General features: G+C 40.9%; 1 protein-coding gene across 1 annotated transcript; it reads right to left on the reverse strand.

Annotated features, from left to right (window-relative positions):
• Positions 1–1,107: 1,107 nt before the first annotated feature.
• Positions 1,108–20,964, reverse strand: LOC114480473 (schwannomin-interacting protein 1). The gene is made up of 7 exons (XM_028474645.1): positions 20,756–20,964; positions 17,300–17,550; positions 16,477–16,598; positions 11,429–11,543; positions 11,217–11,342; positions 11,031–11,148; positions 1,108–3,671 (listed from the first exon to the last, which is right to left on the reverse strand). The coding sequence occupies exons 2-7, from the start codon at positions 17,537–17,539 to the stop codon at positions 3,571–3,573; spliced, it is 822 nt and encodes a 273-aa protein (XP_028330446.1). The 5' UTR covers positions 17,540–17,550; positions 20,756–20,964; the 3' UTR covers positions 1,108–3,570.
• Positions 20,965–21,243: the final 279 nt, after the last annotated feature.

Genomic DNA, 21,243 nt, shown 5'->3' on the forward strand with positions numbered 1-21,243 from the left:
GGTGAAGACAAGGTAAATTCCTTGCTTTTGAAATACATGGACCTACAGATATTATTAATGAAATGTCCATGGTGGATCCCAGATTGCTGTGTTACCACCATGTTAGGTTGAGGCAGATAAAGCAAATTCCTGGAATAAAAGATTTTATAATGGTGCTTAAAATGACCAACTACTTCCTGTGTAAACTTTGTGTGTACTCACACACACACTAAACATGAATTTTTGCCAAACCTGGGCCTTCATGATTATGCACTTATTGTGGCAACACAATTCTCTTCAATCAGTGCTTAATTTTTGGTCTGTGATTTGTATTAGTTACCTCCCATTAAAGGGAATCTGAAGGGATTCTTCTGTGCTCTGTATTTAAGGTAGATGAGTTAAAGTAAATAGTGAGGCAGAAGGACGGAGTGTTTGCCGAGTTGCTGAACAGGGGTTGAAAATGCTGGTCAGTGATGTTCAGACACTGAAGCATTGTGAAACTGGTGAAGTCAGCTCAGCTTTACACACAAATGCTACAAAAAGCCAAGTAAGTGAGCACAATTGTGGTGAACTATTCAGGATTTGCCCTGAATATCTGAGAGAAGAAGCGCAGAATTTCAAAAATGGTAGGAAAACAGGGAAGCTTGGATTAATTGAGGGTCACCGCCATTCCAAAACATCTAAAACGTCTTTGGATGAAATGCTGTTTGTGGGTGTGGGTGCCCGTGTTATGTTGGTCAAAAATGTCAATGTTGAAGATGGCCTTGTAAACGGCGTGTGGGGGACAGTGACAAACCTAGAGAGAAACCATGAAAAGAAGTTTACTGATTCAAATGATTAACTCATCATCAAGCTCTGCAGAAGCCTGATAACGATCCTGGTCATCTCAATCAGGTGTGTTGGAAGAGGGAAACATCTAAAACATGCTGGATAGTGGCTCTTGAGGACCAGGATTGGATACCCCAGTTGTAGAGTAAAGGTTGCAGACCCCTGGACCCTCTGAATTTAATTCCATGGGGTGAAGCAATGCTGATGCTAAGTTGGTTATGCTACTGTTAAGTTAATTCAAGTACAGCCTTTCTGCAAAATGAAAACAAAATACATGTAACCTGTTGTTATGCTTTGCTGTTATTTTAAAAAAAAATTGTTACGTCTTCTTTTAAATTATATACAATAAATGAACTGTTATTTCGGCCAGTTAAGTCAACTATTCATCAGCATGCATAACTATGCTGTACCCCCGACCCCACCCCCCGTTCAAAAAAATGGTGCGACCAAATTCTGCGCTACCACTGGAAAAGTTAGTGTAGAGCCCTCTGTGTGGGGTAAAGAGTTTGAGCTTCTGTTGATATAGGGAGAGTTGTGGTGGTTGTTGTTGTAGTGGTAGTAGGAATAAATGTTTGTTGGCAAATTTTCAGCTAGGTTCATCGCCAGTTATTTTCAACGTTCGTAAGACTCGGGTTGTGTTGAAAATCTTAATGCAATTTATATTTAATGAATAATTAAAATGGAAAGGTGAGTGATTTTGTTTTGTTGCTTCAAAATGTCACTGTTCCTGTTATTCTGAAACACCTGTTGGTAAATTTCAGTTCCCTAATAGCGCTGGGGGATGTGCGGAGAACTTTAATGGAATTGAATGTTTTAAAAAAAAAAAAAATTACAAAAACACTTTTGGAAAGGGATTGATTTTATTTTCTATAGTACGCCAAATTAGATGATTTACTGCTACATTTACCTGTGGCTTCTGTTACGTTCTGATTTATAATGTAAGCCAGTTTGATCAGTTGTATTTTAACACATTCATACATTTTAATACAATAAATATTAAGTCATCTGGAAAATCAAAATTAAACATTACTGCCCTGCACTATTGGCACTTGTAATGGCACTGCTGGTTTACTGGGATGGGGTTCTGCTTATACCAAACATATGAAAGCAAACTGTTGTAGTTAGTGTTAATAAAGTATAAAGACATTTGAAGGTGGATGAGAAAATCATAAGAATTTCTAATGTATTAATGAAACAAACATGTGATTGTAAAACAAACACACCTGCTTATGTGAAAAAGAAAGCTTAGTTGCCTGTTTCATCACAGCATTGATGAATCATTTATATTCGTTCTTGATTAGATATTGGACTATTTTTTATGAATATATTAAAACAAAGTTTTTGTAGATATATGTTAATATAAAGGTATGCTTTGATTTTTTGGCATGGTCATAATGGACATTTTTGTTCATCCTAAGGTCAATAAATGTGGCAAATTTCATGCACATCGGTCAAACTTGTCAGTGGGGTGATTCCATCCAATGTTTTTCTATGATGCACGCTACTCGCACATTTTTGTTACTGATTTTTTTCATTGCACCAAATCATCAAATTTTTCACCAGGCCTGAGGTGCGTGCCAGTTTTCGTGACTTTTCTGAGATGTTCAGGGGCCCAAATTTGCGATCTTGTGCGGAAAGGAATAATATTAAATAAAAGCAATTACAACAGGTACCTTCGTCCCGTTTTGGACTACAGACACTAATGGCAGGAAAACACACAAAATGACACAGAAAAACAAAACAAAAAGCCCACAAAACAAACAAAAACATTTCTTTCCTATGTTAATGTTCAGATTGCAAATTATTCTGAACGCTGACATGAATGTTGATAATGCCGCCCTTGAATCAGACAATCATGTTGTCATAACGGTCGTCTACCTCTGGGCTAGCAGATTACTGTGGAATCATTCTGACTGACAGAACATTAGCCGCTGTGCTAACATTTACATCACTTGTCCAGGAAAGCCAAGACAACTTTTAAAGGACTTCTCATTCTTCCGTACTCAGCAGAACTGTCAGATGCTTCTGCTGTAGCCGTACTACACTGACTCAAAAAATAAATTGCATTGACAGAGCTTCAGGACAAAGGAGGAACGTTGTATTCTCACTGACTGATGACCGTGTCAGATTTGTGTTTAGACAATAAAACACTCAGCTTGCTTTGTTGTTCTCTCTACTCTATAGAAGTGATGGTGCAAAGGCAGCAGAGACACAGAAGAGTGAAGGGGACAAAACCTTGAGAAATAACACATCTCACTGCAAAAGTCATCAACCACTGAGCAAATGTGAGCAAACAGAGGTCTCTCCCTGTCACTACTGTTTAGATTACATGTCCATTGTTATTAGCTGATTACAGCTAATATCATGACAACAATAAGTGAAAGTATAAAAGCAGTGAACAATGTCATTTGTAGCGTAGAAAAATATATCTAGATTTAAGTATTTTGCATCCTGTTGTTCCTCTCGTTATTCCAATGGGACTATCAGCCTCAAGTCTCTGAAAGCTGAGCTCTTAATGTGAGCTGAAGCTGTCATGACCTGAGCCTCTACGGGACTTCTTACCGTCACCTGAGCCGCTCCTTACTACCAAGTATAAATGATGGACGTCAGTCACCTCATGGGAATAAAGGACACATACTGTGAGGCTGATTGTCCACACTCATTAGGGAGTGACCTCGTACTGCTTCGCAAGTCAGAGGATTGTTAACGCTTTGTTTCTATTGGATCCCACAGGGTTCTTGCCTGCTTCAATGAGAGACGGGTTCAAACAGAGGTGAGATCCTGAACCTCCAGCAGCATGGCATCCTGCTCCATCCTCAGCTCGTCCCGGGCCTGGAGGCGACTCACCAGCTCAGAGCTCAGGTCTGAAGTGGACAGACAAACCCGACAGCTGAGAGTACGTACGGAATTAATCATATTGACATCACACATTTGAGACAATACAAAGGTCGGTCATCCTGGTCACCAGCATCTACACTAAGTGTCAAACTCAAGACATGAATCATTGTGTAAATTGCCAAATATTTTAGTTGTAGCTATACAATATCAGTAGGGTTGCAAAGGAGCATAAAATATCTAGCTAATTTCCACGGGATCTTAAGCTCGGGAATTTTGACAATATTAAAAAACAAACTTTTCATGGGAAATATTGATTGAACATAACCATACATACATCACTGTTTCATATTCACAAATATTGGCATCCATGCAAAAATAATACACTTTAAAAAAAACATAACATTTCAACAGATTTATTATGAAGTACAACTTTTATTTAACAATTATTTAAGTGGAGTTTCTTTGAATTTTTCACAAATTCAATGAAACTCAAGAACATTTGCAGGGGTTGGCAGTTTCCCCATGCTTGTAAGAATAAACAGTTTCTCCAAAATCCTGCTCAATCCTAAAATTATTGGACAAAATTTGCCCAAATGTAATATTGTCACTACCTTTCACCTATTGCTTGGATATTGTTGGTGCCTTATATACTAGACATGCTGTACATGCTTCTATAACATTTAAACAAAGCAAAGTAGCAGTTATGATGAAATTGTTCAATTCCCCACCTCTGCTGGCCACTTGAGATCAAACTTGTCTGTATTTGACCCCTGATTTAAGGCTGCACAATTATGGGAAAAATGAAAATCACGATTATTTTGATCAATATTGTAATCACGATTTTAATCACAATTATTTATCATATTGGGGGGGAAAAAAATCTTTTTTTTATTGCACTACTTCTAGCCAAACAATGTGTACAATTTACACTGCAAAATTAAGCTTTAAAATTGAAGTATAATGAAAAAAGTAATTTAAGAAAATTTAACCCAAGATTTTCAAATGTACCAAAGACTAATTCTCCCATCTGGACTTAAGCGCTTTTTTGGCGCCTGCAGTTAAGCGCTTCTCTCCTACGCATATTCTCCGGTCCAGGCTGCTGACACGCCCAACGTGCGCAAAGAGCCAAAAAGCACGTAGTCTGTGAATGAATGCGGGCTGAAGGAAAGGAGGCAGTGATGTCATTTTTTTGGGCTGTCTAGAAATCACAGAACATGGACTTTTCCCAACGCTTGTAAATGTCATTGAAATCTGTGAAAATGATAAAGTTCACTTTTAATGTGAAACACCTTTCATTGATAAACAATATAACAGGTTGATTTGTCACAGTTAAAATCTCTCTCCTTGATTATCATCATCATCATCCACGCACGTTACATCACATCATCATAATCTGTCATTAATGTTTCACTTATTATTTACTCTTGTTGTGTCAGCAAATTGTGGCTTTATGTTGTTCAGTGTTAAAATAGTTTAATTAGTCTGACATCTGTCAGAGTTTGTAACGAGCTGCATCAGCACACACGTACACGCAACACGCGATAGGCTAAGTAAAATAAAGTGAATTGTCCCGTCTAGAACTGGTAAATGTGAACATATTAGTAACGCTGATGGTTAATCCCTGAGCGTGCTTGTGTGACTCCTCCCACCCCTGTGACAGCATGTCAGTGTCCCTTTGGATTGATTCTTCACCGGGAGTCTCTTCTGCAATATTATGAGTCCGTGTTCCTTCAAATGTAACTAAGTCCATATTTCTAGTACTATATAATGTGTCACCTCATCGGGGCGCTGCACTTATTCCAGGGTTAGAAGAACGTAAGAGGAAATGGACTTAACGCACACCGGAGAATGCGCGTGAAGCCAGATTTAAATGGGAGCACCCACATTTCAGGGCCACTCCACCCACAGTGCGTAACTGGTATGAAGGCGCGCAGCGACTGACTTAAGTACAGGGGGAGAATAGCACGCAGCCAAAAACAGCGCTGTGCGGCTTTTTGGAAATACGCACATGGGATAATAGAGCCCTATATGAATAAATACACTATTACAGAGTACAGAGGCCACATTTTAAATGTAAATATATTGCCAACAATCAGGTTAATTTAATCGTGGCAACCAAAATCGTGATCACAATTAATATTTCATTAATTGTGCAGCCCTACCCTGATCTACACAGCACTAATACAACGACTACATGTTTGAGTTCTTAATGGATAAAAAAAATCATGTTGAATGCAGTTAATTATGGTTCACAGCAGATGGGTTTAACTTAATTTGGTCAATGGACAGATCTACTGTCACTGGAAGGTTAAAAGCCTGAATCCTGCAGCTCTGCTCACCTATTTACTCACTCAGTGCCATTGACGAGAAAACTCGTCATTTGCGTTTTTTCACGGTGATTGCTAGAAAACACCCTGGCAGTGGTCCCTCATCAATATCTAAGCTGTAATGTGATGTAGTGACCAACTGGTGCCCTGAAGGTGGCAGCAGCGCACCTTTAGATGTCAGATCAGCCACTGATGCTACCTTAGCTAAGGAGGAAGAAGCAGGAACTAATCGGGCCAAACGGTCATCTCTGTGTGTCGGGAGGAAGAGGAAGTAACGTCTGTGTGATCGACACACAGAGCTCAGATGAGAGGACAGAAAATGGCGCTACGAGAAATTATGTCAATGTTCCCACCAGCGCACAGGAGCTCACAGCCGACCAGAGCATGTGTGGAACTTTAGTGGATTATTGGAGTGTGGCGATGGTGAGATAAAACAATAAGATATAAAAAAAAATAAAAAATAAAAAATAAAAAAATGGGGCAAGCAGTGAGACTAGGCATGTCCGGGAGAAAGAGGAAGTTGCGTGTGTGCAGACTGACAACTTGGAGGAATGCCAAAATACAGCAAGAAATCCATTCAACTCTGACCCAGATAACAAAATAATAATAATTTTGCCATCAAAAGCCCTTTCTCAGTGTTATAATGAAACAATGGTCAGATGTCCCCCGCCCAGCGCCCAATGAAAGCCGGAGATTGGTACCGGCAGACCCCCACGACCCTGACAAACAGGAACAAGTGGATGGATGGATGGTCAGATGTTAGAGTTGTCACTGAAGCAAAAAAAAAAAAAAAAACACCTATAAAGTCACTGACAGGGGTTTTTTTTTTTTTTTTTTTTTTAAAAAAAAGGCTGTTTTCTCAGCTTTTTGCTCTGAAACTGAAGATTTGTGTCAAACTTGCTCTATTTAACAGCTGATTACAGAAGAACCAAACAAGCCAGAAACAAATCTTTTTTCTGATGAAAGTAGATGCTTCAATCTTTCAGAATCTGGTGTCAGATTTCAGAAAGTCATAGTAGAAAATATTCTGTGGGTCTTTAAAATCAGTCAAAATGCTCAAAAATTCTGAAATTCTGAAAATGGCTGGCACTGAATGAGTTAAGACTCTTTAATGACAGATGCCAGTGGGGGTTGTTAGGAGGACAGGGAGGAGGTGAAGAAGAGGCTGTACAATACACAGAGACTCAGCTATAGCACAAAGCTATTCTTGGGACAGTGACAAAAGGCAGAGCTGGACTGCAGGGTCCACCAACAAGCAGGTCGGACAAAACCACAGCAGAAAAAGGCAGACAATGGTGCTTTAGGAAATAAGGTTAACTGATGAAAGGGAAGCTGGCGATGGAACTAACGTCACCTGAATCAGCTGCCTCATATATAACTGCTGCACATGCAGATGGGCATAAAAAGCAAACCCTGCAGTGTTATAGATTATTCTACAATCTGACAAATTGGAATTATGGTGACAGGGTTCTCGCCAGCACCGGTGAGCGTAGGGGCCCACCCGACGTAATTTTGCTCCCTTATGGAGTAATGGCGCCCCCTACATTCAGTTTTCAGCCACGTAGGAGAGATTTTATGTTGTTTTTTCCCTTTTTTTTTTTAAACCGGTACCATTGTAATAATTGTTGCACAGTTGGAAACAAAAGGCACTTCCAGGCATGCATGGGTTGTTTAAACTCTTTTTAATCTGAATAACCCAGAAACACACATCACCCACACCATTTTTTAAATACAGGCGATTTGCTCAGATGCACCTGCACCCGCAGAACGGCTCATTCTACAGGCGCGCACACAGATGTGAACATCGTAGGGTTGAAACATGTTCAGGTTTAAAGAGACATCGGCTTCATTCTGGTCGGACGGGTTCGGGCCGTGTTCTCTTGGGCCGGGTCTTCTTTTTTTGGCCCTATTAAAGCTCTACTTTGTGCATGTGCGTCCTCCATGTGTGTCCTTTGTGCGTGCACGCACGTTAGGGCTGCACAATTTTGACAAAAAACCTTTTGATTTTTAAAAATATTCTATATATTTGAATGCATATGCGTATAATTTTTTTTCCAATTACTGTTTTCCACATCAATTTTTTTTAAATTCATTTTTTTTTAGAAATATTATTTTTTTTTCAGAAAATATTAGTTTTTAACTCCTGCGAGGAAACAAAATACTAATAAATAAAAAACCCATAATTAAACAAAAATGTATGTCAAAAATAAAGCAAGATACAATCAAAAGGAAGATATAAGTTGTACTGTGAGGAAACTAAATAAATACCAATAAAAAGAAAACTATAATTAAACAAAAATATGTCAATAATAAAAATGTAATTTAAAATAATGAGTAAGATATAATTAAAAGGTAGATATAAGTTGAACTGACATGGATTATTCTGACTGCTCCTTTTTAATTATTCATATGTCATATAAAGATGTATGAGAACAGCATTAATGTCACTAAATGCCCCCTCAGGGAACAATGGTTTACTGAATCTGATCAGATTTATTGATTAGGTTTTGATCTACTTAATTTAAATTAACATAACAGAGCACAGCAGCTACATGAGAAACGAAGGGGTTTCACAGAAACGTTAAAGTTAAGAGGGCACTGGTTGGTTCTGATTTAGGAGTCAGTGATGATTTGCATAGTCTTTGGTGAGGTTAGATGGTGTTAGATGGTGTTTGAAGCGGCCACTGGCAAAGATGAGAGTGGAGGACATTTCCGCATAAAAAATGTCCTTTCACTCACTGTGGCAGCGTTTAAACCCGATTCTATCCATTTCCGCGTTCAACAGTAGATTCCTTGATTCTGTTAATGTGGATTTTATAAGACCCTAGTGTAGTTGTTAGCGAAATTAGACTCGCTGCAGCAAGATGAGGAGGAGGGAAGCTGTGTCAGCGCTCAATCACGCCACAACCCGTCAACCCGTCTCTTCACCCCTGCTACATTTCCCTCTATGGCACTAACACTGATTACAGCAGTGACGACAGCTGAGGGGAACTTGTTTTTCTCGTAATAGTGATGCCATTACTGTGACCACCAAATTAAATATACTTTTTCTAGCCTTCATCACTCAAACTTCCTCATTCTAATACTTCTCTTCCTTTTGACCTTCCTTTGAAGACAGTCCAATGCAAAATCCATTCATGATTTCCTTTGACCATCTTAAGGGAAATGTGTGTGCTCAGCACAATTTTATAAATGGAAAATTTTCAGAGCACAGACGTTTTTAGTACAGATTCTGAGCAGTGTTTTATAAACAAAGACCCAGATCATTAACTCTTATGGGGCTAGGTTCTTGGTAATTCGAATTGGCAGTTCTTGTTGCTTTTAAGTGCAGTGTGGCCATGACCCCGGGGCAAAATGTGCCGATTGTGTCTGTGTTCTAACCAACTCTGAAGTCCCCGAGTCACTGTGTACACATACGCTGTGAGTCAAAAAACAGTAATGGTAGAAATCCCCTATTAAAGTGTCTAATGCATAAAGACGCTTCATCTCACATTACTGTAACAACATATGAATGAATGACTGACTGAAGGACAAACAGACTAATTGAATGAATAAATAAATGGGAGTTTATAATCATTTTATTTTTAATCATGTTAAAATAATAGTTTTAGGAGTCACTGCCTCTCAGACTCTGCTCTGCACATCTTTGAGGTCAAACACTCACTCCCTCTCACTAGTTACTGAAGGTCAACAAGAAGTCGCACACAAAGGGAAGAATTGACTCTCTCTGCATGCCTGGCTGACAGTAGTAATCAGTGGCACAGGGAAAATGTCTGGGTTTACAGTGAACCATATTTCTGCATATATATATATATATTTTTTTTTTTTTTTAAATCAGAAAAATACACAGTGTAGGCCTCATATTAATAAAGCAAAGATCATTTGCTCTAAAAAAAAAAAAAAGATGTAAAAGGTTGAAATTGTCGGTTGAAAGTTTGTTTTGATCTCCACTGTGAACACTGCTATTGACATCGTCGGAAAAGTGAAATGTGATGGGAATTCTGTGGCAAAGTTTTTGGAGCAAACACAAAATCACAGTAGGAATGAAGTAATAACACTTCTATGCATCGGTCTATGGCAGGGGTTCTCAACCTTGGGATCAGGACCCCATTTGAGGTCACGAGACACTGTCAGGGGGTTTTCCAGATGCCTTCAAGAAACAGAATATTTTCTGAACACCCTTTTTCTGCAACTACACCAAACTTAGCATATTTTAATTTTATCATTTCCTTGCCATAGTTTTGCTCCCTTTAATGCATTTTTACTACTTTACTCCCAATTCTGCCACCTCAAATTTCAATGCCTTTTCACCATTTTTCCCACCTAATGTCAATATGTTGACCCATTATTGCCACCTTTAACCTCTTTTCACTATATTTTTTGCCAACGTAATCACATTCCCAATTTGTCATGCCCATTATTTGCCAGTTTATACTAATTGTTACTTCAAATTGTTCCAATTCAAAACACCTTGAACCCTTTTTACCACTTTTTTGTCCGTTTCTGATGACTAACTTGCTACTTTTAACCACATTTTCCACCATTTTTGATCACTTTGAACATATTTTATTTAAGATGACTATATATATTATGGCCCAAATAATACTTACCTTCCTGGATAACAGTATTTATTATTCAGATAAATAAATAAATGTTAAGATTCATAGAACAATGGACCATCATTTTGCTGACTTAATGAATGGGCCTCAATGATGGGTCTCTGGCACATTCTTTTTGGGGGTCACAGGCTGAAAAGGTTGAGAACCACTGGTCTATGGGATTCTACATCCCAAAATGCAATGTGCAAAACATTTGCGACGATGTCAGTAAGAGAGTGTTTACAGTGGGAGTCTAAAACTTTTGCGCGACAATTTCATCCTTTTGCTTTTTTTCAGGCAAAATATCTTTGATTTATTGATCTATGAGGCGTACACTGTCTTTATCTGATAATAAACATTTCTGTGCACTGTATTCCTGTTCCATCATCTTGATGCTAAGATCAGGCCTTTTTGTTCTGACGAGGGGAAAACTAATTACAATGAATGCAATGATGAGTACCTTGGATGGCCTTGCTGAGAGAAGCACAAAGTGCCGTCAGGTCCTTCACACAGAAACTCTGTAAGTCATGGGCCTCCAGATGTTTGCCATGAAACGCTGGATTACAACGAGCTGCGTTCTGAAAGAAGGACGATTATTACCTTTAAGCCCTGCTATTATTCAGCGGACACCATGAGCTGTGCTCACCAGTGCTTTGTGGTCTGTTCTCAGTCGCGCTCGCAGGTTCCTCAGAGTGTTCTTGAAACCTCGTGCTTTGGGCTTCTCTGGCTTGGCAGAAGGTTGGTCGCTCCTCTGAAGCTCAGCAGCTGCTGACTGGTTCAGATAAAGAAGACAAAGAAGTAGATTTGTGTCTGCAAATGCCACACACGCTCATTAGACAGTGTTAGTAAAGTAATCACCATGGATTGGTTGCCACCCTTCGTCCTGATGTCCTCTTTTGTCTTCTCCTCCTCTTCATCCTCACTTTCACTGTTGTTGATGAAGCAGAGCTGCAGATTCATGTGTGTCTGCAGGCTGGAGGATGAAGAGCAGTGGGGCAGTATGAGCGTTTGTTTCACAGAGTGCAAAATGATCAAACTGATCAGCAAACGGCAGCATGGATGCATGCTCTGCTGAAAGGTGAAAGTCGTGGAGATTTGAGACCAGCTGAAAATGTGCAGGTGTTCCTTTAGCCCTGGTACTGATGTCTACACACCTGCTTCTCAGTTGTTCATTAAAGGGATCCTCCCTTTTTACAAATGTGGCCTAAAACCTTTGACACGTCCTTATTAGAAGATCTATGCCTAACAAATCGCATTATTTTGCACCATATTCGTTTTTATTAACTTTTAAAACTGGGACTACTTTATGTGTGCACTTGTATTTAATTAACAGTATTTTACTAAATCATTCTTTTGTTTACTGCTTCTTTTCATTTGTGACATTTTGAGCCTCTGGAAGAAAGTAATTTCCCGCTGGGATAAATAAAGTACTAGTGATTCTGGTTCTAATAAGTGGGTGGGGAAAAGCAGTCTGCAATTGGTCGACCCATTTCCAAGTCCATTATCAGGACAAACACACATTTAACACTATGGCTGCAACTAACAACTTTTTTGATAGTAGACTAGTCGATTATTGAAACAATTAATCAACTAATCGGATAATAAATTGAACAATTAATAGCTCTATTTCACGACCAGCTTTAAAATTTAGCTTGAGATTGTTTAGATCAGTGTTTCCTAAACTTTTCACAGTCCCGTACCTCTTTAGACATGTACCCCCTACTCCTTCACACTCAAAACATAATAATGTAACGTAGACCTACAGTGAAATTTGTCTCTGAATTTTATCTATCCTGTTGAGGAATATATAGTAAAACATAATAATAATCTAATATCTTGTTCAAGAGATATTAGATTATTTTTATGTTGAACAAGATATTATTCTAATATCTTGTTCAACCCTCCCGTAGGCCCACCACCCGCAGGAGGAATCATATGAGGCCGGTGCAATGTGGATCGGGCAGTCGTCCAGGGCGGGGGCCTTGGCGATCTGATCCCCGGCTACAGAAGCTAGTGTTTGGGACGTGGAATGTCACCTCTCTGGCGGGGAAGGAGCCTGAGCTTGTGTGCGAGGTGGAGAAGTTCGGACTAGATATAGTCGGTCTCACCTCGACACATAACAAGGGCTCTGGAACCAGCCTTCTCGACAGGGGTTGGACTCTCTTCTACTCTGGAGTCGCCAATGTGAGAGGCGCCGGGCCGGGGTGGCTATACTTCTTGCCCCCCGACTTAGTGCCTGTACATTGGAGTTTACCCCGGTAGACGAGAGGGTAGCCTCCCTCCGCCTTCGGGTGGGGGGACGGATTATGACTGCTGTTTGTGCCTATGGGCCAAACAGCAGCTCGGAGTATCCACCCTTCTTGGATTCTTTAGAGGGAGTACTGGAGAGTGCTCCTTCTGGGGATTCCCTCGTTCTGCTGGGAGAATTCAACGCTCACGTTGGCAGCGACAGTGAGACCTGGAGGGGCGTGATTGGGAGGAACGGCCCCCCTGATCGGAACCCGAGCGGTGTTTTGTTGTTGGACTTCTGTGCTCGTCACAGATTGTCCTTAACAAACACCATGTTCAAGCATAAGGGTGTCCATATGTGCACTTGGCACCAGGACACCCTAGGCCACAGTTCGATGATCGACTTCGTAGTCGTGTCATCGGATTGCGGCCGCATGTCTTGGACACTCGGGTAAAGAGAGGGGCGGAGCTGTCAACTGATCACCACCCGGGGGTGAGTTGGCTCCGATGGCGGGGGAGGATGCCGGTTAGACCTGGCAGACCCAAACGTATAGTGAGGGTTTGCTGGGAACACCTGGCAGAGTCTCCCGTCAGAAGGAGCTTCAACTCCCACCTCCGGGAAAACTTCAACCATGTCTCGGAGGAGGCGGGGGACATTGAGTCCGAGTGGGCCATGTTCCGTGCCTCTGTTGCTGAGGCGGCTGATCGGTGCTGTGGCCGCAAGGTAGTCGGTGCCTGTCGTGGCGGCACTACCCGAACCCGTTGGTGGACCCCGGGGGTGAGGGATGCCGTCAAGCTGAAGAAGGAGTCCTACCGGGCCTTTTTGGCCTGTGGGACTCCGGAGGCAGCAGACAGGTACCGACGGGCCAAGCAGAGTGCAGCCACGGCGGTCGCGGAGGCAAAAGCCCGGACATGGGAGGAGTTTGGTGAGGCCATGGAGAACGACTTCCAGACGGCTTCGAAGAAATTCTGGACCACTATCCGGCGTCTCAGGAGGGGGAAGCAGTGCACCGTCAACACTATGTATGGTGCGGATGGTGCGCTGCTGACCTCGACTCGAGACGTTGTGGATCGGTGGGGGGAATACTTCGAAGACCTCCTCAATCCCACCGACACGCCTTCCAATCAGGAAGCAGGGCCCAGGGACCCGAGAGTGGACTCTCCTATCTCTGGGGCTGAGGTTGCCGAGGTGGTAAAAAGCTCCTCGGTGGCAGGGCTCCGGGGGTGGATGAGATCCGCCCGGAGTTCCTCAAGGCCTTGGATGTTGTGGGGCTGTCATGGCTGACACGACTCTGCAACATCGCGTGGACATCGGGGTCAGTGCCTCTGGATTGGCAGACCGGGGTGGTGGTCCCCCTTTTTAAGAAGGGGGACCGGAGGGTGTGTTCCAATTATAGAGGGATCACACTCCTCAGCCTCCCCGGTAACGTCTATTCAGGGGTACTGGAGAGGAGGGTCCGCCGGATAGTTGAACCTCGGATTCAGGAGGAGCAGTCCTGGCCGTGGAACTGTGGACCAGCTCTACACCCTCAGCAGGGTCCTTGAGGGGTCATGGGAATTTGCCCAACCAGTCCACATGTGTTTTGTGGACCTGGAATAGGCATTTGATCGTGTCCCTCGGGGATTCCTGTGGGGGGTCCTCCGGGAGTATGGGGTATCGAACCTCCTGATAGGAGCTGTTCGTTCCCTGTATGACCGGAGTCAGAGTCTGGTCCGCATTGCCGGCAGTAAGTCGAAATCGTTTCCGGTGAGGGTTGGACTCCGCCAGGGCTGCCCTTTGTCACCGATTCTGTTCATAACTTTTATGGACAGAATTTCTAGGCGCAGTCAGGGCGTTGAGGGGGTTCGGTTCGGGGGCCTCAGTATTGCATCACTGCTTTTTGCAGATGATGTGGTCCTGTTGGCTCCAACATACCGTGACCTTCAACTCTCACTGGATCAGTTCGCAGCCGAGTGTGAAGCGGCCGGAATGAGAATCAGCACCTCCAAATCCGAGTCCATGGTTCTCGACCGGAAAAAGGTGGAGTGCCTTCTCCGGGTTGGAGATGAGGTTCTGCCCCAGGTGGAGGAGTTCAGGTACCTTGGGGTCTTGTTCACGAGTGAGGGAAGGATGGAGCGAGAGATCGACAGGCGGATTGGTGCGGCGTCTGCAGTGATGCGGAGTCTGCACCAGTCCGTCATTGTAAAAAGGGAGCTGAGCCAAAAAGCGAAGCTCTCGATTTACAGGTCGGTCTACGTTCCAACCCTCACCTATGGTCATGAACTTTGGGTCATGACCGAAAGAACAAGATCAGGGGTACAAGCGGCCGAAATGAGTTTCCTCCGTAGGGTGGCTGGGCTCTCCCTTAGAGATAGGGTGAGAAGCTCAGTCATTCGGGAGGGGCTCAAAGTAGAGGGGCTCAAAGTAGAGTCGCTGCTCCTCCGCATCGAGAAGAGCCAGATGAGGTGGCTCGGGCACCTAATTAGGATGCCCTCTGAACGCCTCCCTAGTGAGGCCTTCAGGGCACATCCCTCCGGAAGGAGGCCCCGGGGAAGACCCAGGACACGCTGGAGAGACTATGTCTCTCGGCTGGCCTGGGAACGTCTCGGGGTCCCCCCGGAAGAGCTGGAGGAAGTGGCCGGGGAGAGGGAAGTCTGGGCCTCCCTACTGAGGATGCTGCCCCCGCGACCCGGAAACGGCTAAGCGGGAGAAGATGGATGGATAGATGGATATCTTGTTCAAAATGATCACTTGTTTGCTTTATTTTGTTAATTTTACGACTGGCATTTTCAGTGAGAAACCAATCTCATTTTGTTTTTGGAAAATATTAAAAAAAAAAAAACTAACACATTTGTTGATTGAACATACTGTATAGCAGTAATACAACATATTAATCAGCCTGAAACTGTGAAATACAACTCGATACAACTTAAATGAGAAGTGTGAGTCTTGAGAGGACACACAGAACTCTGCAATATTTGCCTAAATTTTTATTTGTGCTTTTTTGATAAAATAATTTCTCTGTCTGAGGCAGCATGAAGGGGCTCTACATCTGACTCCTCGCTTCTGTGCATAGCCATGATAGTAGCTTAGCTATCCACATGTACCACTGCTAGCATCTTGGTCTGCCGTACACCTTCAATATTGCGTTATTCTGTCGTTCTGTGGGCTGAGTTGTGGTAGCAGTCCATCTTATTCATTTTAATCTGTTAGCTGCACACGATGGAATGAGAGACGGTCAGTCACAGGTGGAAATCAATCAATGAGATTCACCTGAGTCTATGCGAGAGCAGGACGATTGGCCACGTAATGAATTTGCTCACCAACACTATTTGTAGCAATGCATGGAGGTTCCTGACAGCTGGTCAATTTACCATATATTCTAGTTTCCAATGTTGTCACACTGTTTTTTTTAAATTTTTATTCATGTACCCCCATGACAATGTGCGTACCCCACTTTGTGAACTCAGGGTTTATTATATACTTTAGGACTTCACTCAAAAATGCATCTTTTAATACACGGCTGTTTAGGTTGCAAACCTCTGCCCAGAAAAAGCATCAATAATCTACAGACTTACTAGAGCGAATACAACTTTGACTAATACATAAACACTATCACTTCAAAAAGGTAGAAATTGATGCAAATCTATCAATCGTGTGTGTGATGTCAGTGAGAACTGGGCGTGTATGTTAGTACCGGGATGTGAGCGAGAGGACGGGGCTGGTGCACATGTCTCCATCCTCCCAGCTGTGGACTCTCCTTCCTTTTTCCTCCCTCCAGCTGACTGGGGTCCGGCCTCGCTCCAGAGACATGCTTTCCTGAAACGCACACCCACAGAGTGAGGCAGTCCACAGAGAAGCTTTGCTCACGATTCGATTCAGGGTGCTACAATTCGATTAATTAACAATTATCACAATTTTATGCATTTTTTTTTTCTTTTCCTCATATTTTATACTTTTAAACAAGACATATGTGTCGGTATCCATTCATTAAAGTAACCAAACAAATGGATCACTATTATCTTTATATCAAATCACCCAATCCAACAGTAATTATATTACAAAAGAAATAAATACATGTATATATAACTAAAATATTAGCTTGTTCAGCAAATTCAATCTGTTCCAACACAAAAGCTTATTCAGTAAAAAAAATAAAGACTACTAAACAAAACTTAAATGGACATCTTAAATCCCAAAAGAAACTAAACATTTTGCTGCGAGCAATCAAAGCAACTTTAAAAACACAACATGAGCTCATAACACTTAAGATTATTAAATAAAATGTAGACGGATAAAAGAACAATTCCTTCAGGTGTCCGGACGACATCCGCAACTATTATTTTTCATTCTGCGAGCAGCGCAATTTGTGAATATTTATGAATCGGTATCGAATCGTCAAGTGTCGAATTACGATGAATCTAATAACTGATGTGTTGGCACACTTCTAGTAGTTTTACTGGCATAACCGCAGCCCAATGAACATTCACTTTATAAAAAATTCAGAGAAGAACACTGACCTTTGCCGTCTTCTTTTTCTCCTCCTCTTGCTTCTCAAGCTCTGCAATGTGCAGGCTTAAGGCCTCCCAGTGCATTATGGGAATACACAGACTGTCCCGACTGTAACCCTCTTGCCAATCGAGTGCTGCTCCTTCTGCATGTTCATTGTCAGCGTCTTCGTCACTTTTTGTGTCGTCCTCTGCCTCATTGCTCTCCTTCTCTTCTCCCTGCTGCCTCCATCTTTCCTTCTCACCCTCCATCTAGTAATGACCTGCAAACAGGCCAGCGAGGACAGCCGTCTGATTATTACACACATCCGACGTCAACAAACAACTACTGTGTCACAAAAGAGGAGCTGCACTTCACCAAATTCAGCCCAATAACAATGACATATGACAATCATGTGTGCTAAAACTATAGGATAATTAGCTGCTAAATTAAATGTTAACTGGTGACTAAAGTGAAGGACACCATTTGTCCATTCTGATTGATGGAGACAAACATTTTACTAAAGGTCAGAAGACAGGAAACCAGCAAATACAGCAAGAAGTATCACATGCTCATGCAAAAGGTCAGTAAATGTCAGTTTTATATCAATATATCGTTACCACTTACCATACTAGGCTTGGTCAATATATCAAGATATCATGAGAGGGAGGAGCCAATGACGTAAGCGGCACGACATCATTGGTAAACACACACGAAAATGGAGCGAGAGTACTTGCCTAAGCAGCTTGAAAGTATTACTTTGACTTGGACTCCGTAAAAGAGGACAACAACATTAGTGTCCGCTGTGCACTCTGCGTGGGAAGAAAACTTGTATCTACATAGAAGAATTCCATCTCAAATCTGAGCTAGCACCTAGCTAGCCGGTACGGGAATGTCATTGAGAAAGCCCCAGATCAACATTCACTTCCACAGAGCCAAACTCTGAGGGCCAATCTCCTAAACAGGTGAATATAGATTTACGAGCAACAATAGTTAGTGCTGCTGAACTTTTACAGCTCGTCGCTGGCTATATTGTAAAGGATGTGTCGCCAATTTCCACAGTAAACTGATGCATAGTGGAAAGAATACCAGCCAAAAAAGGCGTCAATCTGCCACATAGAAAGTCACAAATATAAGTTAATGCAGTGGTTCTAAAACTTTTTTGGCTCAAATACTAGGGCTAAATGATTAATTGCATTTGCGATATCTCGATATCATAAAATGCAAATTTCTAATCGCAAATGCTGCACATTTTAAGTTAAGTTCAGGGTGTTTAAAAAGTGCAGTCCACATGTTTACATGTTTCATGAAGTTAGTTAGATATGTTTAAGAGGTAAAGCCACAGATTTGTTTGCTTTATTGCTGTAATCTGTGCTTTAAAATGTATATTTTATATTTATTTAAATTTTAAAGGAATCTCTTTTTTATTATTATGATACAAATTGATTTATTGCTTGTGCTCATTGAAAATTATATGACAAGAGGCCCTTGAAAACATATATTAAATTGCAATCGCAATATTGAGGAAAAAAAAAAAAAAAAAATCGAAATTAAATTATTTTCCAAAATTGTTCAGCCCTATCAATTATCCCTTTTCTCTTATTTCTGAAATTTGTCTCTGAATTGTATCTATCCTGTTGAGGAATAATATATAATAAAACATAATAATAATCTAATATCTTGTTCAAAATGATCACTTGTTTGCTTTATTTGTCTGACTACAACATTTTGCATAGAAAACTAAAAAACTATAGAGTATAATGATGGAATGAACGAGTGATAACACACATTTTAAAGAATCTCATTTTGTAAATAAGTGGAAAGAAACACTATTTAATGCAGTGGTTTCCAACCTTTTTTGGATCATGACCCCATTTTGTTATCAAGAATTTCCTGCGACCCCAAAAACATTTTTTTCAAGAATTCGTTTTTGATCATATTTGAGCACAAATATTATTTTTTTTTACTGCATTTTAATTGAATTTGATGCACAAAGTGAAAGTATATAAATAAAGTTGTTTAAGAGTGTGCTGTTTTAAACTAAAAAATAAAAAAAATGACAAAATTTCAGGCGAACCCAAGGTTGAAAAACATTGATTTAGTGGCTCCTAAATAGATTTATTTCTATAGTTTTTATCATTTCTGGTCATCTAGTGCCAGGGGTGGGACCAAGACTGACAATTTGTTAATATATATATATATTTTTTTTCTTTTCTTTTCATAGCTTATTTTGTAATAAATTATTTGTTTTATTTATTTATTTCCTAACTTCTCAGAACAGCATGAAAAGCAGAGTTTTTGTTGTCCAATTGTGTATTTTTTTTCCTTGTGTCTGAGGGTGTGCGATCTGACATTATTAGATCGTTAAGGATTAAAATGTGACGACAATCTGCCAAATCACGGAGATCGTAGAACCGTCTGTAGTTCACACAGCACATACTTTTGTATGTACAAAGATATTTTTTCTCTGCCAAATCACACCATTTGCTAGTCGGGGTCATGTCAGCACGACAGACACACTGAGCAATTCATCAGAGCTCAATGAGCGCAGAAGTATGCTCTGCTAACCCACCCCACTTGAAAATAGTCTAAATTAACTGAATGAATTTCATAAAATCGAGATAGGGATTTTAAAAAGAAAAAAATTGTGATGATTTTTTTCCCCCATATCGCCCACCCTTACTTATGTCTTTTGATCTTGTTTATTTTTGGGGTTTTTTTTTAATGCTTTTATGTTGTCCAATTGTGCAATGTGTTCCTTTTTATTGTTCTTTTGCGTATGTCTCTTGTTTGTTTGTATATTTTAGTAGGTTTCCTTTTTGTTGTCTTCACTGTGCATTTTTCTACTTATGTGAATTTTGTTGTCCTGTTAAGTATTTGTATCGTTATATTGTGTATTTCTCTTTTAATTTGTGTTTTTGTCGTGATTTTGTGTGTTTTTGCTGTCATTATATGCATTTACATTTGGGGCCACTAGTTGCCAATGTTATTATTATTATTATTTGTTTATTTATTTTTTACCATTTTTAAAGCATCATGATATTAATATGTTATTTTAGCCTGTGTGGCAAATTTGACCCATAATTGTTGTTCTGGGAAAACTTTATTTTAATTAAAATTATTGAGATTTATATTTGTATCGCTATTTTGAGCAAAAAACATTGAGATATGAATTTTGATCCTTATCGCCCTGTTCCTGTAGGAATGGTAAATATATGTTCTGCTCAGCAGCGCCACCACTGTTCCTGAGGAGTATTTCAGTCTGACGTCATTTTCATAAGTTCATGCAGTCGTTGCACAATAACAGTGAAACCTCAACCAAGCTTCAATAAGCAAGTTTACACATAATCACAGCTTTCTTGTCGCTATGAATGTTGTAACCAAATAAAAAACACTCAGCTGTTAGAGCAAATGCAGTCACTTTTTTTTTTTTTTTTTTTTTTTACAGGCGTCATTGTTTTATGTTGGTGAGGAAACGTTATCTTTACCTTGAAGCTCCAGGCCTGCTCAGACTGCTACTGCTGCTGCTGCCCACGGCCTGCTCTCCAGGGCTGGACACCGCTCCTCTCCTCTTCTCTCTTCTCCTCTTCTCTGTAGCTCTGCTCGGCTTTAGAAGTTCGGTTCTCTTCGCCCACCAGAGGAATTCCACGCAGGCACTGGCACAACTTTGGTTCAAACTTCTGTCTTCTTCTCTGAGTTTAATGGAGGCCAATAGCTGAGGCTACACAGGCTCACTACCGCCACCTACTGCACGATGCAGAATGTCCACGTTTAAAACAGGTGACATGACAACATATAAAAAGTCTTTCTCTAACACTACACTACACAATTGAAATAATAAAAAAAAAAACATAACTTTTTAACGAGGAAGAGAGTTGTTCATGTTAAATTTAACACATTGGTGCAACAGCACTACTACAGTTTTACAACAGGTGGCAGCAAAACCTAAAGCAAAGCATACATTTGCTATATTTAC

The sequence above is a fragment of the Gouania willdenowi genome, chromosome 18 (assembly GCF_900634775.1).
Source record: "Gouania willdenowi chromosome 18, fGouWil2.1, whole genome shotgun sequence".
NCBI lineage: Eukaryota > Metazoa > Chordata > Actinopteri > Blenniiformes > Gobiesocidae > Gouania > Gouania willdenowi.

Excerpts from the sequence above, each read along its gene's own strand:
- LOC114480473 (XM_028474645.1), bottom strand. The coding sequence starts at position 17,539 with ATGGAGGGTGAGAAGGAAAGATGGAGGCAGCAGGGAGAAGAGAAGGAG. Across the intron at positions 11,544-16,476 it reads GTCCTCTCGCTCACATCCCG|CCTGCAGACACACATGAATC; the intron begins GTACTAACATAC and ends TTCATCCTCCAG. Across the intron at positions 11,149-11,216 it reads GAACAGACCACAAAGCACTG|AACGCAGCTCGTTGTAATCC; the intron begins GTGAGCACAGCT and ends TCCTTCTTTCAG.